The following is a 15949-nucleotide window of genomic DNA, read 5'->3' as shown; positions in this document are numbered from 1 at the left end:
ATTAACAAATAACTAAATGTTATCAACGATGCCAAGTTGAAATGTATTTACACCATTCTCAATAATCATGGGGATAAGGCTTTTTGCATGTTTGCCCTGGTATTTTAATGACCACCCGAATCTTGGGTCCCATCATTGATTCCCTGACTGATTCAAGTCAGGACTCTGGCTGGCCCACCCCGAAAAGAATTACCACATCCAGTTTAAAGAAGCATGTTGGCAAAAGTAAAGGAATAATTATGATCTAAATCTGCCAGCAGTGTGATTTAGGACCAGACGACAGTACAATAACAATATATATAGATCGATAGATGTGTAGTGTGATAAGATAATAAATGGCCAGTAACAAGTTCAGTAGAAGAACAGATTTCCTTCGTTTTTTATTCTAGCCTATCATGTAGGTTGGTACTACAGTCATTACACCCTCCCAACCAATCACATTAAAAGCGTTCAGAGAGCATTTTTTTTAAGTCTTACAGTTTTGGTAAAAACTGGTTGAATAAAGGGTTGTGTTTGAATTCAGTGTCCTTTATTTAAACAATTCATTGTCCTTTATTTAAACATAGGTCACTAAGCAACAGCATAAAATGGCCAGGGCTGCACTTAAAATATGATTGATAAAATCTATATGATTTCTATTTTATCGATACACCTTTTTTTTTCTATGTATATCGTCTAGCCCTAATCCAGATAATCACTTAAACTTATATTTAAAGAAGTTCAAGAACATTTGAGAAGTGACATAAAGGGATCCAAGTCTGGAAAAGGTCAAAACAGTAATTTCTTCAGGATTCTAGTGAACCACAGCGAGAGTCGTTATCCACCGATGGAGAAAACATGATACAGGGGTGAAGCTTCCCAGGAAAGGCCGGCCAACCAAAACACGCCAAGATCACATCTAGGACTCATTTAAGAGGTTACAATAGAACCAAGAGTAGCACCTAAACAACAACTATGCAGGCCTCACTTTATTTAAGGTCAATGTTCATGATTCAACAAGAAGAGAGAGAGACTAGTTCATCCTGTTACATTTGGTGTAAACCTGACGCAGCATTTCAGAAAAAGAATATCATACGGACAGTTAAGCATGGTTGTGATAGTCTGAAGGTCTGGGGCTGCTTTGCCGTTTACGGACCTGGATGTAGTTAAAGGAACCCTGATTTCGGCTCACTCCCAGAAAACCCGAAATGTCCAGCCATTAGTTTGTGAAGTTAAACGTAAGCTCACTTGGTATGTATAGCACAATAATCTGAAGCACACCAGCAAGTCTACATCTGAATAGTTAAAAAACAAAAAAACTAAAGGGATTCGGAGTAGCCTAGTCCCAGTCTAAACATGCATTTGGATCCTGTGGCATGAGCTGCTCATGCTGCATAGTGGCTGAATTAAAACAAAAGAAGAGTGGGCCAGAAGTTGCTCCATATAGGTTTCAGTTATTAAAACAGAGGTTTTGCGAGAACCATTTCTGAACTGGATCTATAAAAGAACAGGTTTGCTTTTCCATCAGCTCTCAGAGCCGAGTCAAAGCCAGGTCATTATATCATCATAAACCTCTCGTTCTTTTATTCTTTCATCCTTCCCACTTTTAGTCTTTATAGTGTTTGTAGTGCATGGAGATGATTTATACCAACAAAATATTTATCCCTGTTGTTCTGCACATAGATGCTCTAATACATATTTTTTTGACTGCTCTACACAATATGATCATTTTAAATGAACAAATGAGTCAATCCTTGTCCATCCGAAGGTAAAAAAGATAGTCATCTAGTATGCAAATTATTTTAAGGTGGGAGCTGAAAAAAAAAAAACAGAAAAAAACACTGAGCTCTTTTTGGTCTAGCAATTTAAGGACAGGATTTGGTTCGGTCTTATTTTTAAAAACATATAGTGTATTTAGCTAATTGTAATAAAATAATTCACTGCAGATTTTAATCCACAAGTCCATATTTGAGTAAAAGTCATAGAATCTGCCTGATCCTATTTAATATGATATTCAAGAGAATGTAAAGAGGCCTTTACAGCGGGCCTTTCTTAGTGGGTGTACAAGCTGTATGTGTGCTTAAAGCGTAGGTGAATAAAAGGGATGTTATCGTAAAAGCTGAAAAAGAACCATGTTGTCTATTTTAACAGAACATTAAATTTTTGTAAGCTTTTACAATAGCATCACTTTTATTCAGCTAAATACACTTTTCTTTATCAAAAAAGAAAAGCTTATTCAGCTAATTGTAATAAATGAATTCACTGCGGATTTTAATGGGTAAGTCGGTATTTGAGTAAGAGTCATAGGATCTGACTGATTCTATTTAATATGATATTCAAGAGAACGTAAAGATAAAATGTTTCCATCCGTACCCACCGCCTGTGCTGCAGGACCAAGTCTTTCGTAAAATGCAGTTGGGGGCCACACAAAATAAGTCCAGGGGCCGCAAATGGCCCCCAGGCATGCCCGCTCGAATATCCTCACCTTGCTTATTAAACCGATCACAGACCCAATTCTGGACCCCCTGCGGTTGGCCTACAGAGCCAACATGTCTGTAGACGATGTAGTAGACATCCTCCAACACCTAGAGTCCCCAGGAACCTCCGTCAGGATCCTGTTTGTGGGTTCTAGCTTTGCTTTCAACATCATCATCCCAGCCCTGCTGCCTGACGCCACCTGCAGATGAATCAGCGACTTCCTGATAGAAAGGAAGGAGGGGGTGGTGCCCTTTTACACTGCCATCATCGAGTCTCTCCTCCTCCATCACCATCTAGTAAGCTGCTGCGATTGGCAGCAATCTTCCTTCTCTTCAGGAGAAACTCCTATGACCAACACTATACATGTGTAAGGTGTGTGTTTTTCAGTACAACCCCACACATAATACGATGTTAACATGGAAAGCTGAGGCCAACTTTCCACCAAAACCGATCTTATGTGTGGAAGCAGTCGTCGGGAGCAACGACCCGCGGTGGCAGCTCCTGCGGTCAGTGGGTCTGCTGCACACCGACACGCAGTCTGAATGTGACACAGTGGCAGACAGTGAGCAGCGTCTGCTGGCTGGAAGAGCGCTTTCTTTCCACAACAAAATGTGATGTCAGGCCAGCGGCGAGCGTTACCTGACTGGACGAGCTGTGCCGACAGCGGCTGGATGCTCCGACACGTTCAGGTGAAACCAAACAGATGACGCGACAAAGTCAACACCGGACCGCTGGCTTTCATGACGGCATGAGCCTCGGTGTCACGTGTCTCCGTTGCGTGTGTTTATTTACACAGCCGTTTAGTATGAGCTGTAAAATACAGAGGACTGGACTGGGGAGAGACGTCATGCTGACAGAGGCATGCAAAAGCACGAAACACGGAGACATAAAAATACAGAACTGACATCTTCTAATTAAAAAGCCAACGTACAAAGAAAATACACAACTTAAAGAGACTGCAGGAATCCAGACAATTTTGGCAGGCGGGTTTTTTTTTTTCTAAGCTGCGGCTCACTATGCTAAATATTCTAAGGAAACCCATGTTGGGAGAGCTGTTTACAACTATGTGAAGCATTTTGCATCGTATAAATCGGCGCCTGTGTTCGGAAGCAACTCACATTTAAGCGGTGCTGGTGATGCCCTTTGTGAAAAGTAAAGATAATGGCTGAAGACGAAAGCGATTCCTTCCTCTGGCCTGGCTCAGGACCAAGATACAGGTTTGGAGGCAGCCCAAGCGTTTTGTGGTCTGCAGCACCGCTAATATTTCTAGTTGGATTCAGAGACACTGCCTTAAAGACGGTCTAAATCAAAGAAACAGCAGGCCTTTCTTAGTGGGTATACAAGCTGTATGTGTGCTTAAAGCGTAGGTGAATAAAATGGATGTTATTGTAAAAGCTGAGAAAGAACCATGTTGTCTATTTTAACAGAACGTTAAATCTTTGTAAGCTTTTACAATGACAACCCTTTTATTCAGCTACAACGGCAGGGCGATCATTCTGTTGCCAAGGGGGGAACATTAGTGGAGGAAAGCAGTGGTGTTGCCATTCCCCGGTGGTCAGCTCTAAGCCGTGCCCAGCTCCACTGCCCACCCTGGGTCTTCACCAACACCACGTACCATGTGTTCTCACTTAGCCGGCCAGGGGGAGCCTCCTCGGCTGTCGGCCATGCAGCCCTTGCTCAACCACAAGCCATCCAACATTCTCTGAAACAGTGGAAGGTCAACCTTACCTCTGTTGTAAGCCAAACAAAAATAAAAATACCAAACACTACAGACCTTTGGACCACTGGAAACCTTAAAGGAGACGTATGCATAATCTACTTTTAATGTTTTGTTGTGTGCTTGGAGTCTCTAGGAGTCCAGAAAAGCTTAATATAGGCGGTCCAGAAGCTGCATTGCTATCTTCATGTTTTTTTTTTGGATCATATTTTTCAAGCAGTTCAGTTTTCTCCATTCTCTATTACCTTTTTTTGAACTATTACGTATTACTATTACACACTATTAAACTAAATAACTAAACAATATTGAGGACTTCTGGCTAGCCAATTCCTCGAGTCCGCCATTTACATTTTTTTTTCTCTGCGATTTTGTAGTCCAAGCTGAAGGATGCCGAAGCAACAAGTGGATCAGTGAAAATGTTTGGTTGTTGGGTGCATTAACCAGAGGTGGGGAATCAATGTTGAGAAAAAAAAAAAAGAGTCGGACCAGAGATTAGCCCAATAACTGAGTACCACTGTGTGCGTCAGGCTACTAACATGTTTGCTCCCCGATAGCAGCTTTACTGGTCGCTTTATGTCGTTCTCAAACATTGAGGCATTGAAAACAAATCTTCAGGGTGAGTGGGTGGGGGCAGTAAAGCCATTCATTACACCGTCTTCCAGGATATTACAAAAATGGCCGATCGGGGTGGAGTGGAATGGTCTGCGCCGTGGAGAAGGCCGCGTCATTTTCATTTAAAGAGACGGCAGCAACACGAGTTGCTCTCAGACGCACCTGAGAACAGGTGTGAAACAGGGCCTGTGCAGCAAACAATAATGAGCTATTCAGACCAAAGCATTGTAGTTCCGCCTCACATAGATCACAACTGAATGATTTAAAGGTGAAAAGGGAGCCGCTATAAAGTATGATATGTTCCCGTTAAACTATGGAAATTTGAGAGTTTTCTAATGATTTTTTGATTAGTTACATAATTTTAAAAAGGACAACTTTCTCCATGTTACTTTTTAAGATTAACTGTGACATTGTCATTTTAGGCCTTAAATATTCTTGGAGTATTCACAGTTGGAAAACTGCTTTTGAACTTTCTGGCCACCATTTTTCTGTTGTTCTCGTGTCAGCTGGACAACATCAGGATGCAGTTCTCTGCCCACCTCCATAGGTGGCAACAATGTGCTTTTTTCTCAATTGTCTGTTTAAATAAAAAGAAGAAGAGGAAAATGTTAAATGATTTCTAACCAATGTAGTTTTTAGTACATCAGCTGAGGTGGTAGGTAAGTCCAGTATAGATTTAGGTTGTCCTTTTTTTTTTTTTTACTACTTTTTAGCGTTGATTCATTCGGGTAACGATCCACAAACCTATTCGGTGCAAAAGACACTTCAAACTGGTTCAAACACTTAGCATTGAGTTGTTTTGAATAAAAGTGTCATTAAACATTTGTTGCATGTATTGTGTAGCTTCGACTTTACACTTGGTGGGAGGATAAGCTAATGATTCTTCTAATATCAAAAAGAAAAAAAAGTTAAGCATGAAGACCCATTTTGTGTAGAGCTGTCACATGTTATGGTGAAAAAAAGCCTTGAGCCATGGTTTCTCTGCTGCAGAGCACTCTGCAGTACAGCTGTAACTTTTTCCCTGTTGATTTAAGAAGGCAACAACCGATCTACCACCCCTCCCTTGGTCACCTCTGCTACTCGGCCTTCTTGCTGCGGCCCGGGACACTCTGGATGCTGACTGATGATGCCCTCAGGTTCTACGCGAAAAACACACATCACCCTCTCCAGCTGTTGTCAGCAGCTACTATCTTTGAGTTTGATGGCCTTTCTAACTGCATTCCTGCCCCTCTCCTGTCACTCGGGCTCTGAAAGGCAACAAATCAAGCTAATAATGTTGTAGCAACCAAAGGCCGTTGTGAATGACAAACGCCGCTTCGGAGAGATAAAAGGTTTCTTATCTCTTAAACAATCAAACAATTTTGAAGAGAAGTCACAGTGGGAGGAGGCCAAGCTGCGAGGCAACATTATTCTTTATCGTCTGTTAAAAAGCATCAATTAGAAGCTTTACAATATACTCATAACATTCCTGCAAAAACAGTGTCCAAGCTCCCCACAAAACCTGTCACGGCCACTTCAAATAACCCTAAGTAAATGCATTCCTGCAGCTTGGACACATTTTGTCTATTTAAAACCCAACTTTTGAAATATTTAACTGGGACTTTACGTGAACGACAAACACAAAGTGTTCCAAGAGGTAATCAACACAAAGTGGTGCCGATCCAATTTCAATCAACGGACAATTGACTGGTGCAGCACTGATACGATGCATGTATCTCTCTAGATCTGGACCTGTTCAATACAAGTTCTTAACACAAATTAAATCGCTGTCAGCGATTTACCTTAAAACTGTTGTTTTAAACAATTAAACTTTCTGATTGCTTCTCAGACAACCTAGCTGTACCTTTCTAACAGCCTGCAAACAGGAGTTACATAAGCCAATTCAAGCAGGGTGTATAAATGCCTGCTGTGGATATTAAGATACAAACAGTACATAGAAATTCATCTTAAAAAGGAGCAATACGTGATTTTTCACCATTAGTTGGAGCTTGAACAATGAATAATTCAATAACAATATATTGTTATTGAATTATTGCTTAGCCCTAAGCAATGTACATGTATAGTTGTAAGGAGTTAAAATGGGTTAAAAATGATTAACCTTACATATTTCTACTGTGTTGCACATCATTCCATTAATGGATTAAAAGATAAAAAAATGGTGATTAACTGCTTGTTCTTTCATGATAGGCTTGCTCAACCATATAACACCAATATACTGTGTATATTATTGTCAGATCAGACTACTGGATTACCATAAAGATAAAAAGTAATGCACATTTATTCAATTATTTAGATCTATGACAAAAAGCATCAAGTGTTTTAGTTTCAGTACAGACGGAAGGACGGTCAGACGGACGGAAAGATGAACGTTTGTACATCAGATGTTAATTTAGCTAATTAAAGATAAAACTATGAACATTTCCTATAGCTTGAATCCACAAGCACATCAAGGCTCACACTGACCACAGGCAGATCTTCACAGAGACGTCAGCTGAACTGGGAGAAAGATTTAGGATTTGAGTGATGGTGGTGTCAATATGAGCCCCGCGATGAGTGCAGCTCTTTCAGCTTTGCAGTTTCCCCGGTGGGACAAGATGAAACAAATCCTCGCCACAGTGTTCGTCTGTGGCTCAGCAGAGTACTGAGATTTACAGCATCTGGGCAGACATCCGTCTCCCCTGCAGTGGCCATTGGCCCATGACATCTACGGATTCCATCTAATGGAATTAACCGTTTCCTCCAGCACAGAGATGTTCTGACAGCCTCTTAAAAGCAACTCCTGTCTCTGGCTAAGCTGGTACAGGAAGCGTATAACATGGGCCTCTGACAGGGTTTACATACCGTATAAGATGAACAAGAACCTTAAGGGTAGTAGGTATAACCATGACAAAGGTGCTACAGTCTTAAACATGGGTATGTCACATCAGAAAAATTATCTTCCTGGATCCAAGCAGAGGCCGATTAGCTGTACGAGTTCCAAGAAAAACCGTCGGATTAAGCCGAGATGGAGTTGGCGAGTTTGTTTGTTTTCACCAAATGTATTTAATAGGGCTGGGCAAGTTAACGCGTTAATTTCGCGTTAACTCATTAGACTATTAACGGCGATATTTTCTTTAACGCGCGTTAACGCATGTTGGTCACATGCTTTTATTTTGTGAAGGTCTGTTGCTGCGGTGTAGGGGTTTGAATCAGAACAGTAGGTGGCGATAATGCGCCAATAACCTCGCTGTCAGCCCAGCCTCAGATTCAAAGAAGAAGAAAGGTGCTGGCCGGAAAAAAACACAGCTGACATGCGGAAGGCGGTGTTTCCCGCAGGTACCGCGAGCGAGCTTAGGCGAGGCGAGGCGGTGCTTAGGCGGGGCGAGGCGAGGCGGTGAGTTGGCGGCCGGAACAAGTTTTGTGCGGAGCGGAGCGGGGGGGGGGGGGTGTCTGCATCGACGCCGACGGTGAAGTCGCTTCTCGTTTCAAAGTATCCATGTGTTTTTGCCTGTTTTTCCCTGCCATTCACTATATGCGCGCGAGAAAGCAACAACAAAAAACCGCGTGTTAACGTCAAATAAACGCAAGCAACGCAAGCATATCGAGTTAGCAAGCATTTCAGTTTAAAGCTCTTCCAGCATGGAATATGACAGAAACAAGTTAGTTGTAACCACTGCCAAGTTAAACTTTGGTATTGAACATAAAATGGTAATGCTGCTCCCTGCTGTTACCTCAGAAATTGCCTGTTTTTGGTAGATTTTTTCCCCATAAAGAGAATTCCCTGTCAGTGGCAATAAGCTTTAATTTATTATTATTGCTATTTTTTGTTTTACATGTTTAAGTTGAGCTTTACACTAAATATGTGTTACTGATAAGTGCTACAAATGTTACAACACTTTTGTTCATATGGCAGCAGAACATTAAAATAAAAGTGCTCTTTACACTACTTTTGAATTCATTCTTGGAGTTTGTAAATACAATGCGATTAATCGCGATTAATCGCGATTAATCAGTGCGATTAATCGCGATTAAATATTTTAATCGTTGCCCAGCCCTAGTATTTAATAAATTACAAGTCAAGATTGTTCTCCGTTTCTGAACTCGAAACAATAAAACCATCAGTGTTTGTGGAGAGAAAAACAATGTTTGAGCAACTAAACCCCCCATCATGGTCTCCAATAAACCTTGGCTGATGGTAATCCCACAGTTAGGTTGGTCCCAGAAGAACCCCCTGCAAGCCATTTTGTGTTGTTGCACAACACACACACACACACACACGCATGCACAAACACACAAACACGCACGCACACACAACCTGGGGCTAACCTCTTTGCCTAAGTGGTTTTTGCAATGTAAAAAAAAAAAAAAGAAGCCAAATTGACAACAGCATGACAGACTGCAGTGTGGTGAGGACCCCGAGGAGATTTGGGGTCAGACTTTTTACAGAACTGCGTCGGCCAAAGCTGCAAACTAACAAACACACTACGATTTAGATGTGCAACTATGGCGGCCACTCAACAATTTCTAACCATGCAATTTTCAGCAACTTTAACACAAAAATGTAGACCCCTGGGGAGAGGATAAACTTCTGCAGCTAATTGACTAAATCAGAGGGTTGTCTGACTTGGTGTACATTAACAGAGAATGCAGAGTGGACCACCCTCTTAGAGTGTGTGTTCACACTGAATGCTGGAGTCATGACAGAGTACTTTTTAAAACCATTAAAAAAGGCACCTAACTTATTATAAGACGAATGTACAGTTTGTCCTGGAACACCAATAAATTCAACGTTTAATGGCTTGCACTAGTAAACATTTGTATGAACATACAGACAAATGAAAGCTATGCACATACCCTCCTTGACTTCTTCTGCAGGAGGGTTTGAACGCTCTTCTCTCCTTTGCTTTATGGCCTGCAGCTCCTTCTTCAGCTGCCGGACCTCCTTCTTTAATTCGTCGCTGTGAGCAAAGAACCAAAGTTTGAGAAAACAAAGACAACATGTAAAATGTGGCCTTTTTAATCATTTCTAGGCGTAACATACAGAGGGAGAGTAAGACCGCAAAAGGCCGTATAAAAAAATTTAAATAACAAAACATGATGCTAAGGTACGCGAGTCGTCACAAAGATGTATAAAGTATTTAGAATAACTGGGTCGTTTTGACTGTCACTGCACAAACTTCTAAGTGTCATCAATCACTTTACACACATCACAGGTTTAGATTTATATGGAATCCCTATTTATATGGAATGGAGCAAAAATATTCCAGTGCAGATGTATATAAGAGAAAATACAGCCATGACTAATGTATTTTATCTTATAAAATGTTTTTGGGAATATTTTTGTGTTCATATACAAATTAGAAACTTGATAAAAAAAGGCATACGAAAAGTAGAAAGCACCAGTCCCCACTGAGACAAAGTCAAGATAATTCAATTTTGGGTCAGGATCATCATCTCCAAAATCAAGACCACTGCGTCTAAAGTCAAGATGACCCTGAGTTCAAGATGATTGAGTCTAGATGGAGGGGGGGGGGGGGGGGTGTAAAGTAAATTTCATTGAGTCTGGAAGCTAAATCATTAGGCCTAATGTTCATGTTATGAAGCTACAGGTTGATAGCAGTCACTGCAAAGATAACGGATGACTGATAGAAATTGTGGACATCAGAGAAGTGACAGATGTGGGTAAAAGGGACCGATAAAGGTAAAGGGTCACTTATCTCTGGGACAGCATGCTGACTTCTAGAATCTGGTGAGGCATTCTCCACTGATGTCATACAGCTACACTCCTACTACATGCATTGCATGAAAGGGTACATTGTAGGTTCTATAAAATGTTCATGTTACCTTTGTTCGGGGCTCTCTTCCTCATTTGCCTGCATTGTGATCAATCAAGAGCCCAGTACTGATTTGTACCATTTGTCTGGCTTCTTTAGATTAAATGTGTTAAAGTATAGTTTCTGTTCCTAGAGTCACTTCTAAAGAAGTTATTTATAAATGAAGACCGCTCCTCCATGGGAAAAGAATCAGGAAGAAAGCCCCATGTCGCCAATTCTTTTACTTTAATCAAAGTCAAAAATCAAAGCATAGCATGCAGCTCCATTCAGGATTTTGTTTTTCTTGTCTGTCTACCTGGGAAAGTTTCACCAAATAAAGTTTCTGTGTTTATCTAGTCTATAAAGAGGGTTGCATGTTTTCTTCTGGTTGTTCTCCACATGTTAGTAGACTTTAAAGTTTCCAGCAGCAGCGTGGACCCGGTGTTTGGATGGGTAATCAACTGGTAGGAGGATGAACACTATCTGACCATGTGCTCTTGAAGGGAAAATGAACCCTCAAAAATCAAGGTAAGACTGAAGTTTGTTTTAATCAGCAAAGTTTTACTAATGGGAAAACTTGTTAACGTTCTTGCCTTGCAGCAAGAAGATCCCGGGTTCGAATCAGGGCCTGGGTTCCTTCCTTTTGCAATAAGTTTGCATTTTTCTTCCTCTAGGTTCTCTTCCTCCCACTGCCCAAAAACACGACTGGTGGGGTAATAATGAGTCTTTCAAGCGTCCTTAGGTGTCTCGATGTTGGACTGGCAACCTGTCCATGATCAGCACAACACACTCTGGTTGTGTGCCGTAAAGCATAACAACGCTCTGCAGTACAAGAATTGAACAAGGATGCTAGTGCCAGAGGTAATGAGCAAACTTTAGACTTCTTGTGCTCCAACTGGCACTACATTAGGATTTACACCGAATCCTCATCACCTCCTTCTCCTATAAAACCTTTGACAGGATGGCAGAGGCAGGAAGAGGCACATCCTTTACGTAAGGTACAATCCTTCTTGGCTGAAGGCCCAACTCAAACAAGGCCATCAATGCCAGTTAGTGTTCCCTTTCATAAGATAGAGAATAATACCAGTATAGCTGCAGAGCAGAAATGTTATGTCAGGAAATAATAATATTGTTGCATTGCCTGACAACTCTGTTTTGATCCCATTGACTTGCCCAAAAGCACAGGTAAGCTGCCGAGTCTGGGCTCTTGGCCCAGAAACATGTGAGGCATCTCCAGAGCAAACAATGGAAGCTTTTGTTACTTACATCTGCCTCTCTGGACTGGCATTCATTTCTTGTCTTTTCGTTACTTTTATCTGGAGCTGTGGTTTGTTCGTTTGTAGCTCTTGTTACGCTTGTTATATTCAGATCGTCAGAGGCAAAGCAGCGAGGCGTCAGAGCAAGTGATCTTTTAAATAGGGGGACCTTGAGAAATATTAGCAGCTGTGAGTGAGTTGATATCATGTCCCTTCCTCTTTTAGTTTCCTGGGTTTCTCTGAGAAATACACAAGGAATTAGTCAGAAATAAGGTTGCAGGTTATCAAGGTTCCCGAAGAAAAAAAATATCCAAGCCAAATCAGGAAGTCAGATCTCAAGATGTTTTTAGAGGTGATGTTTTTAGACAATAATGAGACATTAGTGTCTGTGATAGTAATGCCACAAAAGCATTACTCCCGATCTAACAGAATGCAATGATATCATTTTTTCTAAATACGAGCTAAATTATCTACTACTGGACGGTTTTGCCACAACTAGCATAATGAAAATAAAGTCACAAATCATTACTAGAGAGAATCCTGGGGCTTCGAAAAGAGATCTATGGTATAGAAAATGGTTTTGAGGATTAAATCTTTCCTTAATATCAGCAGTTGTTAAAATGTTTGTATCGTGACAAAACCTACTCACAAGAGGCAAACAACAAGACAGAAAATGTTCATCCTTCAACCTTTTCTTCAGTCAACCTTCACTTTGTTTGGGTATCTAGAACAAATAAATAGATCCTCATAATCAAAAAAAGGGTTCTGATGCGAATGATATGAAATGCATATGAAAGAGCGCCACCTTACATGCAGGAAACAATCAACTGAGGCAAAGCAGAATGGAGATTTACTGCTGGATATACTACAACGTTACCTATATGCACACCTGGATGATGTAGTATGATCTGTCGGCCTCATATAAACTCACAGAGCAACTGCTATAAAATTCCTGAACCAAAACCCTCCATGAGGGCACGTTATCTTAGCCAATGGAGAGTACGGTTTCCATGAAAGGGGATACAGGGTCTGCTCTTCATTTAGTGCACCCCGGTGCCGCATGCTCCCAGGTAGGTATAGCCCTTAGACGGATGGGTAGATGTGACGCATCATTTTTCTGACCAACCCACCTTCTGGTGGCCTGGTCAGGTGGCCTATGACTGGATCTGCTCCGTGATACAGTCATAATGCTCAAGAGTCTTTTGTTGGTGTTTCGGAGGTGGAAATTGGACAGTGATAAACTGTGAAGATTCTAAAATCGATGTCTCAGACACAGCATTAACACGCTCAGACCCCACATCGGCCTTTGGTTGCCATGAGCATCAATTAGCCTTGGCCCCCATCATCTTGCTGCTGTTCCACCATTGTTCTTTCATTGGAGCACTGTAGACCAATACTGAACACTGGAGACCAGAAACTTATGGTCATGTTCTGACCCAGTTGCCTTGCCATCACAGTATGACCCCACTCTAAACCTCTCGCTTGCCAATTGTCCTGCTTGTAACGCATCAACCTCGAGAACCAAGCATTCACTCTCTGTCTAATATTTCCCAACCACTAACAGGTGATGAAGAGATAATCATAACGCTATTCCTAATCAGCTGAAGTTCAAAGATTAAAACTTGAGATTGGGGTGATGATTGGAATTTAAAACCAAATTGCCTGGAACAGGCTAGTAACTGTGAAATGTTATGAAAACTTGGTTGCAACTCATTTTCAGTTCATAATTCAATTAAAAATAACATTTTTGTTGGAACTTCAGCCATCCAGGTAGGAATAGGGCATCAATAAAGAGCCTTGAGCTCGTATCAGTTTAAGCCATGATGAAAAAGAGTTTCCATCTGTCCACCCATCCCTCTATTGTCCATTAATTCTTCACTCGCAATATGTCATTTACTTCCCGATAAATAGACCAAAACCGGCAAAGCCAAAGCCATTCTGAATCCTTTTTGCGACTCCCAACTAGTGCTGGCAGCCAGATTCCAGTTGGGGGCTGCCAGCTACTGTCACTCCTTCAGAAAATGTAAAAAAATGTGAAAACCAGAAAGCTGTGGATGATTAACTTTTCATAAAGAAAGCATATAAGGTGACTGGCAGTAGACCAAGAAATCCCTCATGATCCCGAACCGTGCAGTGTCTGCTAGGAGTCTACAGCTGACGCAGGAATTTGACAACCTTAAAAATAGTACAGTGATGACTGTTTGGTTCATTTAAAAAAGAAAAAAAAAGAAAGAAAAGGAAAAAAATCTGTAGCTTTTCCAAAATACAAAAAACAGACATAATTGCCTTTTGAGGAATTGTCTGTTCTTTTCTAACCTTCAACTGTCATCAAGAAAATGTAAATACTGATGGAAATCAAGGATATTGAGTTTTAAACATGCCAACTGCTTTACTTAGATGAGTAATATATATATTACTCATTTAAAAGTAAAAAAAAAATACATATATTTAAAAGATATAAAGTCTTGTTTATAGGATGCAAGTTTAGGCTCAGACACAGCAAGCATAGCAGCAGTGGATTCAAGCCGGTGTATGGAGTGGAAAAGTGATGCTGATGGATGTGGTAGAAAAACAAGTGTCTGGGTGAACGTGTCTCGGGGGGCCCTCCATGGCCTGGGCGAAGCCAAAGAGAGCTGGGGAACTGAGCTGGGGACGAGGAATTCAATCCCAAGATCGACATCTGGATGACTTTGAAGAGCAATCAAGACTAACACATTACTGTGTGCAGTGGTCCATGCTTTCTTTTTGGGAGCATTTTATCAGATTGAGGATTTCTATATTTATAGGATTTCAGTATCTATTCCTTATTTTAATTCCTTTTTTTAATTCAACTTTCGCTTGGGCATTCTGCAATGCTGCCTGGCACTGTTGAGAAAATGCCCCGTTTGAGTGCCTGGAGATGTGTAAACCTGGCCGTTCCAAAACATACGCAATCCCGCTGCCAAGAACTGGATTATCTCAAGTAGTTTTCTGCACAAGCGTGGTGTAGAATGCTTTCTTGATCTCTGCGACCTTTCCCTGAGAACCCACTGGGTTATGACCAATGACATGAGACAGGTGCAGCCAATTAATACGCAGTGACATGTTGTCTGGGCTACGGGCCCCTTGGTCAGGATAATTAGGGCCTGATGTCCCCTTTGAATCACCCTTTCTTTAAGAATAAAAGTCTGCTTTCTTAAGGCGCTCTGGAAGTTGAAAAGATGTTCCAAAATGTAAAACACTACTGGGACCGGTGTGCAGGAACTGAATGAGGAGTGGAAGATTACAAAAGTAAAATCAAATAAAATCTGAATGATTACAATGATTCAGAATCAAAAACTAAAACTGTGGCTCTGTCCGTGTCCCCGGTTTGTAAGACAATTATCGGCCTAATTAATCATTAGGTATTTGCCAAAGCTGAAATTACGGGCTCCATTATTACAAATTAAAAAACGGCTGCAGGTGTTTGACACACATCGGGTCCTGCGATGCTTCATTAAAAAAGGAGCGGAAAGTAATTCTTAATATACATGCCAGCAGAAGACAAAAGCCAAGAAATTGAGGAACACATAAAAAGATAATTACAACTCTGGTGACAGCCAAACTGTGGACGGGCTGTGTTTACAGTCGTTAAAGTATACCAACATGGTGAGTTCAAGCGATTTAGTTAGACTTCTTTTTTGCTTAACGGCAACTAGTTGTAATGTATTGCTTCAACCACAAGGTGGGAGGAATGCACCAAATTGATTTCCAAAAGGAAGAGGACAACTCTTAATTGTGTCGGTAAGAGAACTCTGCAAGTCTTGTCAATTTCTGATGCCAAAAGTTCATAAAAGCGAGACATTCAAGCTACGTTTGTTAAATCAGAGCTGCTGTTTCCGGTGGTGGGAATTGTTAAAAATGCACTCATGTCTTTATCCAAACCATGTTAACTTTGCTCATCTTTAAAAAAGAAATATTGAACAGACCCCAACTGTTACAAAACAGAGATGTACCAGACAATTATGAGCTTGATCAGCTAAGACCAATCAGAAACTCCAAAATCCAATATTTTTCTGACCAGTGAACACAACATAGATGAGTGCTACCAGCTTTCAGTAACTTCAACGTTAATCTGTTTGGAAGTTTTCAGTGCA

General features: G+C 41.0%; 1 protein-coding gene across 1 annotated transcript in view; it reads right to left on the bottom strand.

The window, feature by feature from the left end:
- cwc27 (CWC27 spliceosome associated cyclophilin) overlaps nucleotides 1-15949 on the bottom strand; it is a 46236-nt gene that overhangs the window by 13451 nt on the left and 16836 nt on the right. The window contains exon 11 of the mRNA XM_012869621.3: nucleotides 9620-9723. Coding sequence (XP_012725075.2) covers nucleotides 9620-9723 — 104 coding nt within the window. The remainder of the gene's footprint in view (nucleotides 1-9619; nucleotides 9724-15949) is intronic.

The sequence above is a fragment of the Fundulus heteroclitus genome, chromosome 8, assembly GCF_011125445.2.
Source record: "Fundulus heteroclitus isolate FHET01 chromosome 8, MU-UCD_Fhet_4.1, whole genome shotgun sequence".
Lineage (NCBI taxonomy): Eukaryota > Metazoa > Chordata > Actinopteri > Cyprinodontiformes > Fundulidae > Fundulus > Fundulus heteroclitus.
This window is presented reverse-complemented; position numbering and strand designations above follow the sequence as displayed.